Raw genomic sequence first — 20,070 nt, forward strand, 5'->3', positions numbered from 1 at the left:
ATACTCCCTGCAGTTTGCTTTTCCACCACCTCACAATCCCCCTTCCCCATTCCTCTTCCGGGACCCCTCTCATGAGCATCTCCTAAAACAAGAGGTTGAATTGCTCCTCAAGGCAGGTGTGATTCATGAACTACCTCAGAATGTCAGGGGCAAGGGTTTTTATTCTCACTACTTCCTTGTCCCAAAAGCAAAAGGCAGCCTAAGACCTATCTTAGAGCTAAGGAACCTCAATCGATATATGTGGAAAATGAAGTTCAGGATGGTCACCACAGCTTCTGAGCCACATGCGGCTCTTTCCCCCTTCAAATGCAGCTCATGAAGCCTCCCCCATGACTCGCGAAGTCACCCCTGCACCCTTGGAAATGGTCCCCATTTCCTTGTGCAGCAAACCAAAATGGTGCCTGATGTGGCCAAAAAGCCACCGGAGTTGTGTTTAAAGGGGCAGCAGCATGTTTTGGTTTGTTTGTTTTCTCAACAGCTTTTTTTCCGCTGTCTCTTTGTGCTATATCCCCAACTATTGTGGCTCTTTGCCTTTAATGGGTTGGCCACCCTAGCCTTACCCACTATAAGTCCCTGTCTGGATTTACAATAGCGGGAGGGCACTACCAATTTGCAGTGCTACCCTTTGGCCTTTCCTTGGCCCCGCGAGTGTTTACCAAATGTATGGCAGTGGCCTTCCTCCAAAATAGGGGAGTGCAAGTATTCCCTTACCTGGACAATTGGCTGATAAAAGCGCACACCAGGTCTCAGCTCCTGACCCACAAAGACCTCACCCTAGTGCTGTTTGTAACACTGGGTATTCTCCTCAACCTCAAGAAGTTGATGTTGAGCCCGGTGTAGAGTATAGAATTCATAGGGGCAACATTAGACTCAATACGAGGAAAGTAATAGAAATGTAGCCGTGTTAGTCTGGTGTAGCTGAAGCAAAATGCAGGACTATGTAGCACTTTAAAGACTAACAAGATGGTTTATTAGGTGATGAGCTTTCGTGGGCCAGACCCACTTCCTCAGATCAAATAGTGGAAGAAAATAGTCACAACCATATATACCCAGGGATACAATTAAAAAAAATGAACACATATGAAAAGGACGAATCACATTTCAGAACAGAAGGGGGATGCGGGGGGGGGGGGGGGAAGGAAGGTAAGTGTCTGTGAGTTAATGATATTAGAGGTAATACGAGGAAAGACACTGTTGCCAGAATCAAGGGCCTACAGCATTCATGACATTGTAGACTCCCTCACGTGGTATCCTATCACTGCCACAGCGATGTGCCTCAGGCTTATAGGCCACATGACATCATGTTGTTATATGATCGGGTACACTCGTCTACATCTAAGACCCCCTTCACGGTGGCTTGCTTTAGTGTATGTACCTGTGCATCACAACTTGGGCATGGTAATATCCATTCCCCAGAAGGCATTAGAGTCTCTCAGGTGGTGGATGGACTTTTGCAATCTATTAGAGGGAGTGCAGTTTGTAGTAAGATGAGGGCCTAAAACATAAGCCCATGCAGCACAGGCCTGGTCTGAGGCCTAGTTAACAATGAACAAAAGAGGGCTAACATAAAGCAAAGCTAAGCTGTGAGCAAGAGGCAGGCCCCAGCTCACAGAACTTGGCACGAACAGAGCTGAAAGCACAAAACACTAATTGATGCTAGGTACTGACTGCAGAACAATAATTGGTACTGGTCATAAGTGGAAAGCACATGATATCACTAGCTCATTAAAAAAGACCTTGGTACCCACTCGTCTCAGATACAGACTCAGGTCCCAGAAAGGGTCTAAAATGGCAGAATGATGGCTAGAGATATCTAATCAAACCATGAGGTACAGGGTGATGGGTGGTATCTAAGTAGCATCAGAGAATGGCACCCTGATACATCAGCAGTGAGGTGTGACTTGTTGTACCTGTATATAAGGTGGTGTCTTGGGGGACAGCCTTTGAATGGCCTAGGGAGCAGTGGGACCTCCCGCTGATTGAGTCATTCCATTGTGGCAAGTGGTTCAACAGAATCTACTGGCAACTATGACTGTACTTCGCTCTACAATAAACCTGGCCTGGCACCTTCGATCCTTATCTGCTTTGTGGTCTTTGGGGCTCTTTTGTGGTCAGCTGTGGAGACTAAGTGCACAAGTCGACGCGACACATCACTGAGCGCACACGCAAGCAGCTTTCTGGTTATTCTCCACAGACCAGAGACCTGTGAGGACACCTCGGCATTAAATCCTGACTGGCCCTCCCTGAAGAACTACAACCCTCACTCTGACTGGTGACAGACACATTGGACCTGGGGTGGGGAGCCCATCTGGATAACCTCAGGACGCAAGGACTCTGGTCACCCATGGGCATGAGCCTTCACCTCAATGTGAAGTAACTGAGAGAGGTCAGATTGGCATGCTGGATGCAGGGCCAGTACATATTGGTGTGTATGGACAATATGACCGCAAACAAGGGGGTGCAAGGTCATCTCACCTATGCAACAAGACATAGAGGCTATGGCACTACTGTGTGAAACACAGAATTCACCTTGAAGCCTGGTATCTCCAAGGACTGCAAAACACATTGGCAGATGCACTCAGCAGGACCTTTATGGTCCATGAGTGGTTGGTCAGGGAAGACATGATGAAATCAATCTTCTGCAAGTGGAGGACTCCCTGCCTAGACTTGTTTGTCTCCCCAAAAACAAAAAAAGACCTAGCCTTTGTTCAGTCCAGAATCCCTATCTAGTATAGTGGGTCTGGCCTACGAAAGCTCATCAGCTAATAAACCATCTTGTAAGTCTTTAAAGTGCTGCATAGTCCTGTCTTTTGTTTTAGTATCCATAGGAGACACATTAGCTCTCTACTGGGGGGAGGCACCTCTTATATGCATTTCCTCCCGATTCCCCTAGTACATCGGGTCCTTGTGAAAGCCAGAGGGACAGGGCTCATCTAATCATGTTGGCACCAGCATGTCTGTGCCAACACTGGTTCTCCACCCTACTCAACTTGTTGATGGAAACCCCAATACTGTTTCCTCTCCTGCCAGACCTCCTGACGCAGTATTAGGGATGCATCAAGCAACCAGATCTGCGCTCACTCCATCTGATAGCATGAAAGCTGGATGGTTTGATTCGTTAGAGCTTCAGTGCTTGGCCCAGGTATAGCAGGTCCTATTGGGCAGTAGAAAGCCCTCTACCAGAGTGGCATATTTGGCCAAATGGAAATGGTTTTCCAGCTAGTGCAAGGAGTAGAATGTGTCCCCAGGGCAGGTACCTATCCTGGTAGTATTGGAGTACCTGTTGTATCTGTGATCACAGGGGCTGGTGCCCTCCTCAGTCAAAGTTCATTTAGTGGCTTTATCCACCTTTCACCCAGGTTGTTCCCAGCATTCCCTATTCAGCCACCCCATGCTGGCGTGGTTCAGAAAGGGGTTGTACAGGTTGTACCAGTATTGTCATCCTCCTGTACCTGCTTGAGACATGAACCATGGTACTCAATAAACTTTTTGGTCCACCCTACAAACAGATGGCTGTGCTCTTTGCTACATCTGTCTATGAAGGTAGCTTTCCTGGTAGCTGTCACACCAGCAAGACGAGTGTCTGAGTTAAGGACCCTATCCTTAGAACCACCATGCACAGTTTTCCACAAGTACAGAGTACAGCTTAGGCTACACCCAGCTTTCCTGCAAAAAATGGTCTCCCAATTCCACCTGTCACAACTGGTCTTCCTTCCAGTTTTTTATCCTAAACCTCATTCTAGTGATAGACAGGGGGTATTGCATACATTAGATGTAAGGATTGCTTTAGCCTTCTCCATAGACAGCACTAGGTCATTTAGGAGACCCACACAGCTGTTTGTGGCAACCGCGGAGCATATGAAGGGGAACCTGGTATCCACACAGTGCATCTCTACCTGGATAGTGCGGTGCATAAGCACCTGCTATGACCTAGCTGGGGTTCCTCTCCCGCCAGTCGCAGGCCACTCATCCAGGGCCTAACCTTCATCTGTGGCCTTTGTGGCACAGGTTCCCTTGCAGGAAATCTGCAGGGCAGCTACTTAGTCTTTGAGTCACATGTTCACAGCCCATTATGCAATTGATCAGTCCTCCAGGGAGGACGCAACAGTTGGTAGAGCAGTCCTGCAGTCTGTGATTCCAAATGCTGACTCCACCTCTGTGGGGTAGCAACTTGGGAGACACCTGAATTAGAATCGATGTGAACAATCAAAGAAGAAAAGACCGTTACCTGTTCTCGTACTGGTGTTCTTCAGGATATGTGGTGTTCATGTCCATTCCAATCCCACCCTCCTTCCCCTTTGTCGGAGTAGCTGGCAAGAAGGAAATGAGGAATGGTAGGGTCAGTAGTGATATATACGTGCTGATATAACAGCACCACTCTAGGGTGCTCCACAGCTTACCCTAAGGGAAAAGTTTCTAATGTTCATGCATGCAGCATGCATACACATGAATTGGAATGGGCATGAACAACACATCTCGAAGAACACCAGTTATGAGAACAGGCAACTCTTTTCTTGTGCCCATATGTCAAGATGATCCTCACAGTTGAATACCAGGTTTGCTACCTGCTGATGCCAACTCATTAAGAGATTTTGTGAACTTCCTGCTTACTATTCTTCATGCTGTTTTTTCCCCAGAACTCTACCTTCCGTGACAGGCCTTATTGGGCACTGCTGGTGCCATATGCCCTTTTTTTGCACCTGATAATATTTAAATTACCAAATTCATTATTTTTAACAGCAGTGATTCCTCCAGCATCTGACATTGTTGAATAAGTCTGTTAAAGCAGATGGCTGGAAAAGCTGTGACCACTGTAGGAGTGAGCAATTTACATGATACACTGCAGGCATTCACTGAATAAATGACAAGCTTATCATTGTGCTGATTGTTCACTAGCCCTGAAAAAGTGCACAGCTAGTCAAAGGAACACAGCGCTGCCTTATCCTTTATTTGCTACAATATCTCCTTTCACATGAAGTAGTAGTAGGGAAGAGAAAGCAGTTTGTGTTTCTTCCAATAAGGCTTACCTGCATCAGGACCCATGTTGTGATTAAGGAAGAGTATGATCAAATTGGATAAAATATGATGGACAGCATATTGCAGTTATGCTGTAGATTCTAGAAATAACTGTTAATGGAATCCTTATACATGAACTGAAAACCAGTAGTTTCTTTTGAAGAATGTACTTTGAAACATGGCTCTTTAGAAATGGTAGTGTGTTGCTCCATGCTTCTGGCACAATTTCCATATCATGTATTTTTAATTTAGTAATAAACTTTGAAAACTCAGCCATTCTTTTTGCATCATCACCAGTAACAGAAATTTTGCAGGCCAGATGAAGCACACAATGAGACTTGCGCAAATCCACAGCCTTCATTAGGGATGTCAGGGTGAAACTGACTGACTGCTTATTAAAGAAGTCTTTTAATGATAGAGACCAGTTTTGCACAGTTAGGACAATTCCATTTTAGTATAGTCACATTCTAGAATAAAAATATGTTTTAAAAATGGGAAGCTTTTATAATATTTTCAGCAGTGGACATCACCAACTATAATTAAATTTGTGGTACTATCTTTCACAGATAGTGTACATAAAGATGTATATTCATCTTATTTGTAAAGCAGCATAGGATTATAATAATAACTTGCTCTCCAGTGGGAAAATAAATTATAAAAATACTCTCGCTGAATCAGACTAAAGCATCTGATCTGTACACTTTATTCAGCAACCAGAATTCCTAATTCTTTCTGGATACCATTCTGTGCATTGTAATGTCTGATTTCTAAAATGTCAGTCCCCCTCTATGGCTCCTCCCCACAATGTTGTTCACAAGCTAAACGAAACAAGCAAGTGTTAATAATGGACCTTGGCCCTGGGATGTGAACTTTCCCACTGCAATGTCCATTTCTTGCCATGAATTTATAAGGATTTGCTGATGCAGAAGAACTAAGCAAATGTCAGAGTTTTTTTTTAAACTGAGGATGGAATGTTTTAAGTAGGCAAAGCTTTTGTTTTTTGTAAAATTGTTACTTTTCATCACTGTTTTTCAGGGAAATAGGTATAATATCAGCATTTAATTATGTTGGTTTCATTTACATTAGATGTCATTCAAGTAGTTAGTTGTGATTTTGGAAGCAGATAATGCTGGTAGTACCTGTTCCCCCTGTATTATCTGATATCTGAGACTTCCTCCATTCTGCTAATCAAATGCAATTTACTTTTGATGGTTTATCAGCCTACTAGCTCTTATTTTTCTCTTCACAAAGGTTCTGACTTATGAAGCATAAGGCCACAGATGATAAATCATGGACACCAGTTTTCCAATTCTCTCACTAATTAACATGCAAAACATGGAGGGTTTGAGCAAAACCTAAAGTCCACTCTATTTCTGATGAGCTGGGGTGATGATGTTAAATGAAAATACAAACTGCATCATGTGGTTATAGGAGTCAGCTTCCACAAAGCTGCTGGGGCTGGGCTTCTGTACACACAGACATTAGACATCCTTTGTTTTGCCCCTCCTTTTCTTCTTCAGCAGTCATTCAATGACAAGCGTAAAAAGAACCTCTTTTCCCGAAAATTTCCCTTCTACAAGAACAAGGACCAGAGTGAGCAAGAAACCAGTGATATTGACCGTAAGTATGTGGAATCCAATGGAGAAACACACACACACACACACACACACCCCAAAAGGCCTGCTAGCTTGTAGTAGGGTGTTACCTTGGAGACAGTTTCAAGAGCTGCAACAGGTTAATAGAACTCAATGTGAATGACAAAACAATCTTTTAAATCAGTATATTGATTCATGTGCTTTTACAGTGCATCCTAACTGTTCTTGGACTCCAAGAGCAGCCTTTTTCATGATGAACTGGATGGGACTGTGGGATAATAACTGTGTGTGCAATTGAAGGTGATAACTAAGTTCTGTTACTCTCATCATAATATTCTGTGTCCGTAACTTCATAAAAAGAGTGCACAGTTATAAAACTGTTACTTGGATTATACATTAACTATATACCAGGCACTTTAGACTGGTTTTTTGAAATTTCTTCTGTTCTAACCTTTCATTTTAACACTGTCTTCATTTTTAGGGTGTTTCCTTTTAATTATTTATTACTTTTTTCCCCTGATGGAAGCATCTTTGAAACAAATTTTATATTTATAATAAAAATAAAGTCAATTGTTCAAATCTTTGCATACCATAAGCTGCCCCCCTGCCTTTTGCACCACTGATAATACTTCAGCTGCTAGGAGCTGACTGAAATTTCCGTAGAACTATCATTCCCTGTAATGTTCTTGAAACTGTCTCTTATCGTAGCGCCAGTTTTATACATTACTGACAGTTATTTTTCTTTTGTGATTATCTTTTTATTGCTTGCCCTCTGGGGACTACTCTACAGGAGATCCCTGACGACATGGGATCAAAAGGCCTGAGTAAGTGATAAAAACTCCCAAGTTATATTTAACCTCCATCTGCAAAATTAACTTTTATCAATCCATTTTGAGACTGGTGATATTGCTCTGCTGATATGAGGAGGTTAATTATTTCACACTTGAATAGAATTTTATTAATTTGTAATGTTCTTGGGTTTTATCTTTTAATATCTTTCTACTTCATTTAATTCAGGTGACAGTCACATTTTATTTTTAGTTGAGAAGCTTAGCCTCCTGTTCTGTATGCCACAGATAATGGCTGCTGTCTCTGAACTAGTTAGTGCATGTTTTCTAGTGTGTCATTCTTATATTACCTATACCTTTCATTTTTTTTAAAAATACAGTGTTCTACAACTATGATCCACGCCATTGCAATAATGTTTATTTGCTTTGTTTCTTTTAATCTTTAGTGTAGGATATTCTGTTTCAGTGGCTGCTATTGCTAAATGTATTTTAAAATTAGCAGCAGTTCATACAAAGCTTTATCTGTTTTATTTCATGAAAAATATTAATACTGGGGATGCTAGATAAGCAGTTCTGGATAAGTAATGCCCATGTTATAATTTTGCTTTGTAATTTAAATTCCAATAAGTTTTAAACCTTACCAATAGTTACTCAAGTAAAAAGTTGACCTCTATGTATAGTTGTCTATGTCAGGGCTACTCAACTTTAGAAGCCCTGGGGCCCACAATGATACTTTCAGCACATGCTGAGGGCCACAACTTAAGTGTGGTTGCATATATATGCAAATAGCTTCTTTCACACTGATGGGCATGAATACAAAGCACTCCCAGCATCTCCTCCCGGGGCGTTAAAAATGCTCATACCCTGTACACATCTGTTCCAGCCAGCCCATCCGCTTGCATCTTTAACTGTTCACCCCGCCTGGGCTGCATGTAGAGCCCCATGTAAACCCAAACCGTCCCACAGGCCGCACGTTGAGTAGCCCTGATTCACGTGTTCAGGCACCACTAACATGATGATCCAGCAAAGGATAGAATTTGTGGATAAAATTAAAGTTTACTAGCTTAATTTTAAAATATTGGTGATCAAGATACACAAATTATCTCAGACTTCTGAGTTGGAAAGGCTCTGAGGCTACAAATAAATTCTATTAACCTATTCTTTGAGGGGATCAACAAACATGTGAATGAGGGTGATCCAGTGGATATAAAATATAGGACTATGTAGCACTTTAAAGATTAACAAGATGGTTTATTAGATGATAACGTAGACTTTAAGCAAAGTAAGCGGTCATCGGGAAAGAGGAAAGATCTTTTCATGGATCAGTAACGTTGAACTCTCACAGTTGGAGGAGGTACATAATAGGGGTGTTAAAATGCATTTAAGTAACCGTGTAATCACTGAAAATTTAAAAGTTAAAGGTGGCTCCCCACTTGTACCTGCTCCCACCTGCCCCCTGCTCTGCTGGCTCTGACACACAAGTGCCAGTGCTGGGGAAGGGGACAGGCAGCTCCTCGGGAGCTGGTGCATTAAGGGAGCCAGCTTTTAAGCCGGCTCCCTTCACATACCGGGAGCCTGCATGTAACAGTAAGCCCAGGCTCATCATCAGTTAACCATGTACACAGTTACACTTTCACATCCCTAGTATATGGTGGGGTCCCCTATGAATCTGTACAGTAACCAGCGCTGTTCAATATATTAAAAAATGATCTGAAAAAGGAGGTAAATAGTGACGTGGTAAAGTTTGCAGATGGTACTGTGACTCAAGTTAGTTAAGTCCAAAACTGATTGTGAGGTTACAAAGGATCTCACTGAACTGGGTGACCAGTCAACAAAATGGCAGATTAAATTCAATGTTAATAAATGCAAAGTAATGCCCACTGGAAAACATAATCCCCACTGATGGCGTCTAAAACAGCTATTAGCACTCAAGAAAAGGATCTTGGTGTCCTTATGGGTAGTTCTTTGAAAACATCTGCTCAATGTTAAGCAGCAGTCAAAAAAGCTACCAGAATGTTAAGAACCATTAGGAAAGGGATAGATAATAAGGCAGAAAATATATTAACACCACTATATAAATCCATGGTATGCCCACTCTGAATGCTGTTTGCAGTTCTGGTTGCCCTATTTCCAAAAAGAGAACATTAGAATTGGATAAACTACAGAGAAGAGTAACAAAAATACTTTGGAATATGAAAAAGCCTCTATATGAGGAGAAAACTGTTTAGTTGAGCTGGAACTGTTCAGTTTAGAAGAGACTCTAAGGTGTGCGGAGGTATATAATAGAAGGCTGTAAAATGATTCATGGTGTAGAGAAAGTGAATAGCAAAGTATTACTTACTCCTTCTCATAACAGAAGAAGTCTTGGTTGTGCTTGCTCTGGAACCACTTCCTGAAATGAAGAGCTTCTGGCAGCACAAGCACTATTTTCCAAGCCTCCGTACTCCTGACTCTCCCTTAATACTTGGAGCATTCCCTGTGTCCACACCTTTATGCACTAAACATTTATGTACTAGACCAGATATTCTCAAGACCAGCTTTTTGCTTAACACACAGCACTTACATACACTTACCATGAAAACAAGAAAAAAGTCAAAGACTTTATTATTCAGATGAGAGTGAATAAGGATATTGGAAAAAATAATTAAATAAAAAACAAACTCATACCAATTAATTTTTTCCATCCATGTGCAGAATGAATTTTATGATGTGCATCAATATTGTGTTAATATATTCATATGTGTGGTAATAGAAACAGAAAAACCTAGATATATGTATTTTAAAAGTTGCCAAAGGGATAATTACTCCAGCAGGGAAGGTCATGTATTTTAGAACTCACTGTTCAAAGAATTAAATTTAAACATATGAAATGAATAGACCAATCAAACTAAAATAACAGCACTTTTGAAAGAATAAAATTGCAGAGAATATATACATGTAGCAGGAAGTACCCAGAAGTAGTAATAACAGCACCACCACCACAAGTATACGTTAGAAGGTGTGTGCGCCAGAGACATTGGTGTTTGTGCTAGCTGCTGGAGAATTCTGAGAGACTGCTTCTGTCTCTTTAAGCCACTCACCATAAGGCTGAGACTACAGTAGCTGCCAGCAGCTGGCCTGCTCCCAGCCCTGTGCCCCCTGTCCTGTTCTGCAGAGATGGGGTAGACGGGCAGGGGGAAGGTGAGGGGTGGAAAAGAAACCCTGTGTGTACGGGTGTGTGCATGAGAGAGAGACAGAGAGTGTATGTGTATACTGGCAGCTGGGGAAATCTGTGGGTACATCTAAACTACATCCCTCTTTTGAAAGAGGGATGTAAATTAGACATATCGAAATTGCAAATGAAGCCAGGATTTGAATTTCCTGTGCTTCATTTGCATAATCATGTCACGGCGTTTTTTTTATAAAAGCTATTTCGAAAGCGAAACCTCGGTCTAGACGCGGTTCGTTCGAAAAGAAAAGCCTTTTTCGAAAGATCCTGTACTCCTCAAAAAAATAAACCCCAATGGATTATTTTTTTTGTGCGCTCCTTTATGGTGATTTCCTTTCTCTGTTTACATTTGAATTTGTTTGTAAATAGGCATCCAAGGTGTTAGCTTAAAAGACTTCATTTACATCCCAATTGAGAGAGAGAGATTTCTTACCTCATGTCTGGAGGAATGTTATTGTCACCTTCTGGTGAACTGTTTTTAACTTTAAGAGCATAATTTTCTAATACATATAAAGAACACCTTACATAGTACATATACATACTTTTCACAGTGATATTGATGACCAGTGTGACGCCAACTTTCATTTAAGAGCTAAAATGACATTATTCAGTTAACCAGAAAGGGCATACCAGAATCAGGAGTTACTTGTACTCTTCTGCACCCCATTGTCAGTTGACATTAAAAGGTTCTTGGGTCACAGCAGCCCCACTGGATTTCTTGAAAGCTTTCACAGTTTCAAAAAGCTCTTGGCAGCAGTCTGCTATTTGCATCTCCTCTTTTCATAGCTGATAGTAAGCCCTGCTCTCCTATACCTTTACAACTCATGCCCATTGCTAAAGTATCACACTGCTGGTTATTAGAGAGACGAAGGACATAAAGTTAATGCCTTTTATTGGGCCAACTTCTCTGGTGAGAGAGACAAGTTCTTGAGCTTACACCGAGGTGGTGTACCGGTACTGGCCCCTTTATGGCCAGCGTTAAAGTGCTTCCCCTTTTGCTCCTCTTTGCTCCTCCCTCTAGCTGTATGCCTCCTGGAAAAATCCAGCAGCAGTACCACAGAAGCACTGCCAGACACTATTGACAGGGCTGCTAGGCCTGGTGATTTAAATGGAGCTGGGGCTCTCGACCACCACTACTGCCAGCCAAAGCCCAGGGCTCCTGGCTGCTGCTGTTGCAGCCCTGGGGCTCCTGCCACCTAAACAGCCAGCATCAAGGACTGGCTGGGTAAGTCTGGTCCCCTGCCCTGCCCATTCTCGGGGCACTGGGCCACTCTCACACCTTGCCCAGGAGGACCTCAGTGTACCAGTAAGTCTGTTCACTTACTTTCACCCCTGCACAGAGCCCTTCTTGAGCCCTGTGAAAGCTCAGGCACTAGTCTCTCTCACCGATAAATTAGTTCAAAAAAATATATTACTTCACCCATCTTCTCTCTAATATCCTGGGGTCAACATAACTACAACTACATTGCATACACTGCTGATTAGTCTAACAAACTGGTGAAATGGTGTATCCCAAGTTGCATACTGCTTGCTGTCTCTTCCACAGGATGCAGTTCTTTCACACACTATAGTTAGAAATTCATCTCTCTCTCACACACACACTTTAGTCTCTTACACACACACACACACACACACACACACACACACACACACACACACACACACTCTTTGTGCTCTAATATAGGCACTTTCTACTAACTGCTAACATGAAATATGTCCATGTAAGCATACACAAATACTTGGACATTTCATATTCTATTTCTGCAATGTGGTTGTACCTGTGTTTGTCCCAGGATATTAGACACACAATTTGAGGGAAGTAGTATCTTGTGTTGGACCAAATGTTTGTCTGTCTCTCTGTAAAATACTGTCTTGCCCATCTTTTCTTTCTAATATTCTGTTTCTATCATGCAAAAATAGTGAAATACTCTCTAAGAGTACGTCTACACAGCAATTTTATTTTGAAATAAATAGCATTATTTCAAAATGATTTAGTCCGCGTCTACTCAGCAGGCAGATATTTCAAAATAATGTCAACATATTGTCAAACTAAGGGCTTCTTACTTTGACTCTTGTAATTCTCAATGTATGAGGAGTAAGGGAAGTCAGAAGGAGAGTACTCTATTTTGAAATAAGGGATGTGTAGATGCTCCCAATTTTGAAATCAGCTGTTTCAAAATAATCTATGCAATTGACGTAGCTCAATTTCCATAGCTTATTTTGAGTTAAGCCCTGCTGTGTAGACGTACCCAAAGACAACAAACTTTTGGTATCAGAAGTCCAGGCTTAGTAATTCACTGTAGGATCAAGCAAAATGAGAAGTTGAGCTTCAAAGAGACTGAAAAAAATCTTATTAAAGTGTGCATTGTGATCTTTAAGACAGAACAAAGGGAACAGAGAAAAAGCCTACCCCTATAAACTTTCTTCTGCTGCTTTAGTCCGAAAGTGAATCAAATGCTGATTTACATATATTTTGTGTTCTCTAACCTTCAAGCATTTTAATATTGTAATAATAAGTAAATGCAAAAGTTGTAAACAAAATAAAAGTAAATATTCATCTAAACGTCAGTTAAATACTTCAGTAGTTCAGCTGTGTTACTAAACTGTTGCTGTGTATAAGTCTCTAAAAATGGAAAGCAAAGTCTATTCATTTTTAAACAATATGTAACATAGAAACTTTCAAATCTAGTAAATCAGTAATTTTTAATTAACATGAACAATGCAACACATTTTTAATTAAGGTAACCCATAAAATGGATTGGTTATTAATGTGAAAGGCAAGAGATCCATATTGATACTCAGCACAAGACTGTTCAGTTTTGAAAAGCAAACCAGAAAACAAAGTAGATCTTAATTCTGCAGTGCACCTCAGAGAAATTATAAATGATTAATTAACTTATAATAAAAAATTAAATTTCTGTTACTGAACTAATTACTATACTCAGCATATCTTTTGAAAACACAATGTGGAGTCCTGTGGCATTTTTAAGACTGACAGATTGATTTGGATATAAGCTTCTGTGGGTAAAACCTACTGCATCAGATGCATTCAAAAGTGTACATTTCATTATTTTCAGTTGCTAGCCTCCATGCAGATGAGTGATATGTCTCTAGAGTACATCGTGCATTAGTAACAAACTTGGACAATAACCTATCTTAAAAATGCATAGAGCCCAGCAAATTTGCAGATATCTGTGGGTATTCACATCCGCAGAATGGATAGAAATATCCACAGCTCATTTTTATGATGCGGAGATCCGTGGCTCATTTTTGTGTATACGTATGCAGGTCTCTAAAAATTAAGTTCTCCAGCTCTTGCACTACAAAATTTCCCCATGAGGTAAAAGCACAAGGATTGCAGTACTGTGCATGAAATATGGATTCATTTTTTTTTCATAGTCTCATTTTTATGTGAAAAATGTTTAATTTTTATTACAGTTCTTTTTGTGTAAAGTGGAGCTAAATGATGAGCTACCATAAATTCCTTAAAACTTGTATATGCAATATTTATTGGTATTTTATCCTTTATCAATGTCAGCATTATCTTTCATCATGATTATTTTTCAGTTTTTCTTTTGAACCCCGTGTCATTTAGTGTTTTTTCCCTTATTTTTCCATTGTGTTGCAATTTCAGAACATGTAACCTCTAATGCCAGCGATAGTGAAAGTAGTTACCGTAAGTGTTATAAGTTCCTTCTTTATTTTCAACTTTCTTATTGTCTTTAAGTTTGGATTTGTCTTAGTATTTTTTCCAGATATTTATTTGATAAATAAAATAAGAACTTCTAATCAGCTGCTATTGAAATCTGCATTTATCAGCTCAGATGAATTGCTGAGATTTTGTGTTTGTATTATGCTTATGACTTAACAATAAACTTAAATTGAATCAAAATCAACATGGTTAAATTGAAGTCTGAGGGTCCACTTGATCTTATGCACTCGTTTAACTATATCAGTTTAAAATGTTCACCCTTGGTTAAACTGATACAACTTTCTCCAATAGACAAACCTTTAGTAAGTTTTGTGCTCACACTGTTAGCTGATATATGTGAAATATTCTTTTTTTTTTTTTTTTTTCCAAGTGTGATCGGTAAATATCTTTAAGGAAAGTGAGTCAGTGTTTTGTTTTGTTTTCAGTTTTTATTTAGTAGTTTTGTCAAATATGGCTGTTTATTTAGAGTTGTCCTCAAAAGCTGACTAGGACTTAGCACCAGAATTAATGTTGTTGAATAAAGTCCCTGCACTGTGTCATTCTCATTGCATGATGCATTTTAAAGACTAGACTGAGTTTTTAGGTATTATTATTTTTATTATAATAGCATTTATATAATAGGATTTATGGCCCCATTCTTCTATGTGCTGTACAAAGTAAATGCTGTTCCAGGCTTTAATCCTGCAGTTTATTTCATGTGGATAGATGCCCCCAACAAAATTACTAATACTCCAAGCAGGCACAACAGCGTCCCAAACAGTGGTTTGCAGGGTACAGTAGAACTGATAGATGAAACTGTTCTCTGACAACTATAAATTCTGGAAAGGTATTTTAGGAACTATTATTGCCAGAGTTTGTACAGAAAGATAAGGGAATGGGTCAATAACAGATACATGAGTTTGGAAGGTTTGCATCCTTTTCATAGATGCTGCCAAGTCAAGGGATATTGCTGTACCCTTGAATGAATTTGAAAAGAAACTATTAACAAAAAGTGACACAAGTCTTTGTATTGTAGAAACAGAGTAACACATAATACAAACAGCAAGGATGAAGAAAAATTAACTCATTAGTAATTGGTAATGTTAATCACATGCTTATACTTTAAAAACTGGAGTTATTTTAACCTAACAATATCCTTTGGAAGCTGCTGTTTTCTTAAGTTTTCTAGTTACTCATCAGTGCTTCTATTTTGTCCTTATGGTAGATGGTTCGTTATGTGTGGGTTTTATTCTTCTTTGGCAAAAACACTATCTATGCATATTATAAATGTTTTGTGGACTTGACAAAATGTGTAATTTTAAGCAATGATTTTATTAAAATTACTTTTTTAATTTCTTCTTACTGCTGTCTAAAATGAAAGTTATCTTGATAACAGATGAGTATGGTTGTTCAAAAGGTCCATTTTATTAATATCTATTTTTCTAAAGTGTTCAACAATATTGACAATATATACTTTTTGCTCTCAACCAATAAGTTGCTTATAATTGCTGTTGCTGTCTGTTTATTGTTTTGCTTAATTAATTTTGACTTTATAGCAAAGTGACTTCTTTTAAAAAGTATTTGATTGCTTATTAGATGGAGTCCCTCGTAGCTGAGTAGCTAGTTGAGTGACTTTGTTTCTCTCTCTAGCCTAAAAGAGGTTCTGAAAGTATATACTGTCTTTCTCTAAATCCATTGCATGAGTTACTTTTTGAGATGTTCAGTTATCCAAGTTGCATGGTTCTTGTCTTAATTTGTAACGTTTCATAATTTCATCTATAAATTGATGTGCATTCATCTATTGCTATAATATCCTTGGACCACAAAGTAAATAGTCTAAAATAAGACAGTTCAAGTGATGGTCCCTATGTGTATTCCATATGTGTGTGTCTATGCACTTGAGTCCAGAAGTTCAAGCAAGCAGTGTCCATTGGTCCAGAAATATGCAGTAAATCTCCTTGTGCTCTAAACTAAGACATAAAGGGGCAGTGCAGATCAACATCTCTTCTGTTTCTCATTAGTGCCACATGACCTGAATTGGAATTCCATGTCCAATTCAATCTTCCTCTTTTGTGAAACTGTAATACAATAGTTTAGTAGTTAAGTTTACACCATTAGTTTTAGTTACTCCACACTCTAAAATGCTTTTCTTTCTGAAAAGGGATTATGCCCATAGTTCCAGGGTTCAAGAATTGTCTCCCTTGTCCTCATACCTTTTCCATCAAATATGACCACTGGTACTGCTTTTATTGCCTTGGGATATTGCCACAAAGTGCAGCATCTGTCATTCTCTCCCGCCCCCTGAACTTGGGAGGGATAAGAGCTCTGCAGAATCACTTCATGGAGCAGCTATGAAACCCCATTCAGATTCAAGCTGGGGAAACACCCCACATCCACCCTATACAGCAGCCTCAGACAATGAGTAGTGCCCCTCACAGCACAAGCTCCAGAATAGAGGCAAAAATTCCTAACACCTCTCACAAGAGATGGGGACGTGAACATAATCATATTTCTGTCCATATAACTTCTGAGAGGCTTCCTTTCTGTCTCTAAGTCAGTGAGCCCTCACATGTGGGTTCAAAGCAATTAGGCCCATATTAATCTTCTGCCCAAGGAGGAAAGGCAAGAAAGAAGAAATTTGTTATTGATTCTGGCTTGGCTTCATCCTACAAACGTAAAGAGCAGTATACACAATGCATATTTTTGTGATTTTAGTGCTTGGTTCCCATTCAGTGGCTCCAACATCCTCCATGCAGGAACCCCCAAACACTAGATCTGTGGATGACTTTGATCCACTGGTACCCTCCTCGGGGGGGACACACACACAGATACCAAGGAGGGCCAAAACTGTCACCTCATGGGACGGTGTCTTTGCTTTGCCCTGTGCACGGTTTGTCTTGCTGTCAGGTCCAGCTCTTCATAAGAGACATCCCTACCCCCAAAAAACCATCCTTCTAGCCCCAAGATGTCTATAACGAATGCCCTGACACTGATGTTGCCAGTAAAACGGGTGCCTGTCACTCCTGATGAGGCTTCCCTCCACACCCAAAAGGGGAGCAAGCCTGATCAGAGATCCAAGAAGCAATTGGAATTTCCCATCTCCTTCCAAATATTTTTTTTTCCAAGAGACTGCTGGTACCCAATAACATTGGTTCCTCCCACTCTAAAATCATAGAATACTAGAACTAGAAGGGACCTTAAGAGGTCATCAAGTCCAGTCCTCTGCTGTCACAACAGGACCAAGCACCATCTAGACCAGGGCTACTCAACTTTAGAAGCTCTGGGGGCCACAGTGATACTCACAGCACATGCCGAGGGCCGCAACTTAAGTGTGGTTGCATGTACACGCAAATATATGCAAATACCTTATTTCAGCCTGATGGGCATGAATACGAAGATTAAGGCAAGACTACATAACATGTAAGCCCCATTTAAGTCAGTTCTGCAGATATTAATAAAATGCAATATTTACCAAGTTTCTACCCATATGATAACACTTTTAATGAGAAATGACTGTCTAGGAATTTAACTTCTAAAACACATATCAACAGAAGAGCATTATATTGACTCACCATTGTGGAGTGTGTTCCCAGTGGAGGCCATGTTCAAAGGATCCCACCTGCGAGCTGCATGTTGAGCCCCGCGTAAACCCAAATCGCACTGTGGGCCACAAACAGGCCGAGGGCTGTGTTGAGTAGCCCTGAATTAGATCATCCCTGCTAGATTTCTGTCTAACATGCTCTCAAATACCTCCAATGATGGAGATTCCATAACCTCCCTAGGCAATTTATTCTGTACCACCCTAACAGGTAGGACATTTTTCCTAATGTCCAACCTAAACCTCCCATTCTGCAATTTAAGCCCATTGCTTCTTGAAACCTGGTGGGATGGGACGCATGATTGGAATGTTGGTATGGAAGGGTACAGCTTGCTCAGGAAGGACAGACAGGGGAAAAAAGGGAGGAGGGGTTGCCTTGTATATTAAAAATGTACACACTTGGACTGAAGTGGAGATGAATGTAGGAGATAGCTGTGTAGAGAGTCTCTGGGTTAAGCTAAAAGGGGTAAAAAACGAGGGTGATATCATGCTAGGAGTCTACTACAGGCCACCTAGCCAGGTGGAAGAGGTGGAAGAGGCCTTTTTTAAACAATTAACAAAACTATCCAAAGCCCAAGATTTGGTGGTGATGGGGGACTTCAACTATCCAGACATATGTTGGGAAACTAACACAGCGAGGCACAGGCTATCCAATAAGTTTCTGGACTGCATTGGAGACAACTTTCTGTTTCAGAAGGTTGAAAAAGCTACCAGAGGAGAAGCTGTTCTGGATTTGGTATTAACAAATAGGGAGGAACTAGTTGAGAACTTGAAAGTGGAAGACAGTATAGGGGACAGTGATCACGAAATAATAGAGTTCATGATCTTAAGGAAAGGTAGAAGGGAGACCAGCACAATTGAGGTAATGGATTTCAGGAAGGCAGATTTTGATAAGCTCAGAGAACTTGTAGGTAAGGTCCCATGGGAAGCAAGACTGAAGGGAAAAACAACTGAGGAGAGTTGGAAGTATTTCAAAGGGACGTTGTTAAGGGCCCAAAAGCAAACAATTCCGCTGTGTAGGAAAGATAGAAAATATGGCAAAAGACCAGCTTGGCTTAACAAGGAGATCTTGCACGATCTCAAAATAAAAAAGGAGTCATATAAAAAATGGAAACTAGGACAACTAACAAAGGATGAATATAGGCAAGCAACACGGGAATGCAGGGGCAAGATTAGAAAGGCAAAGGCACAAAATGAGATCAAACTAGCTACAGGCATAAAGGGAAACAAGAAGACTTTTTATAAATACATTAAAAGCAAGAGGAAGACCAAGGACAGGGTAGGCCCACTGCTTAGTGAGGAGGGAGAAGCAGTAACAGGAAACTTGGAAATGGCGGAGATGCTCAATGACTTCTTTGTTTCGGTCTTCACCGAGAAGTCTGGAGGTGTGCCTAACGTAGTGAATACAAGCAGAGAGAGGGTAGGTTTAGAAGATAGGATACACAAAGAACAAGTTAAAAGTCACTTAGGAAAGTTAGATGTCAGCAAGTCACCAGGTCCTGATGAAATGCATCCCAGGATACTCAAGGAGCTGATAGAGGAGGTATCTGAGCCTTTAGCTATGATCTTTGAAAAATCATGGCAGACAGGGGAGATTCCAGAAGACTGGAAAAGGGCAAATATTGTGCCCATCTATAAAAAGGGGAATAAGAACAACCCAGGAAACTATAGACCGGTCAGTTTAACGTCTGTCCCAGGGAAGATAATGGAGCAGGTAATTAAGGAAATCCTATGCAAACACTTGGAAGGTAATAAAGTGATAAGGAATAGCCAGCATGGGTTTGTGAAGAACAAGTCATGCCAAACTAATCTGATAGCTTTCTTTGATAAGATAACGAGCCTTGTGGATAAGGGAGAAGCGGTGGATGTCATATACCTAGACTTTAGTAAGGCATTTGATACGGTCTCGCATGATATTCTTATTGATAAACTAGGCAAATATAACTTAGATAGGGCCACGATAAGGTGGGTGCATAATTGGCTGGATAACCGTAGTCAGAGAGTTGTTGTTAACGGTTCTAAATCCTGCTGGAAAGGGTTAACAAGTGGAGTTCCTCAAGGGTCTGTTTTGGGACCCGTACTGTTCAATATCTTCATCAATGATGTAGATATTGGGATAGAGAGTACGCTTATTAAGTTTGCAGATGATACCAAACTGGGTGGGGTTGCAACTT

The 20,070-nt window shown here is 40.5% G+C and overlaps 1 protein-coding gene across 12 annotated transcripts in view; it reads left to right on the forward strand.

Annotated features, from left to right (window-relative positions):
- Positions 1–20,070, forward strand: part of DLG1 (discs large MAGUK scaffold protein 1) — a 360,129-nt gene that overhangs the window by 291,385 nt on the left and 48,674 nt on the right. For 7 of the 12 annotated variants that reach the window (XM_075938333.1, XM_075938327.1, XM_075938331.1 and 4 more), the window contains 2 exons: positions 6,537–6,636; positions 14,242–14,283. In XM_075938333.1, coding sequence (XP_075794448.1) covers positions 6,537–6,636; positions 14,242–14,283 — 142 coding nt within the window. Of the gene's footprint in view, positions 1–6,536; positions 6,637–7,401; positions 7,436–14,241; positions 14,284–20,070 lie in introns of all 12 variants that reach the window. The other 5 variants (XM_075938328.1, XM_075938334.1, XM_075938329.1 and 2 more) reach the window with 2 other exon arrangements.

This window comes from Pelodiscus sinensis, chromosome 10 (assembly GCF_049634645.1).
Source record: "Pelodiscus sinensis isolate JC-2024 chromosome 10, ASM4963464v1, whole genome shotgun sequence".
NCBI lineage: Eukaryota > Metazoa > Chordata > Testudines > Trionychidae > Pelodiscus > Pelodiscus sinensis.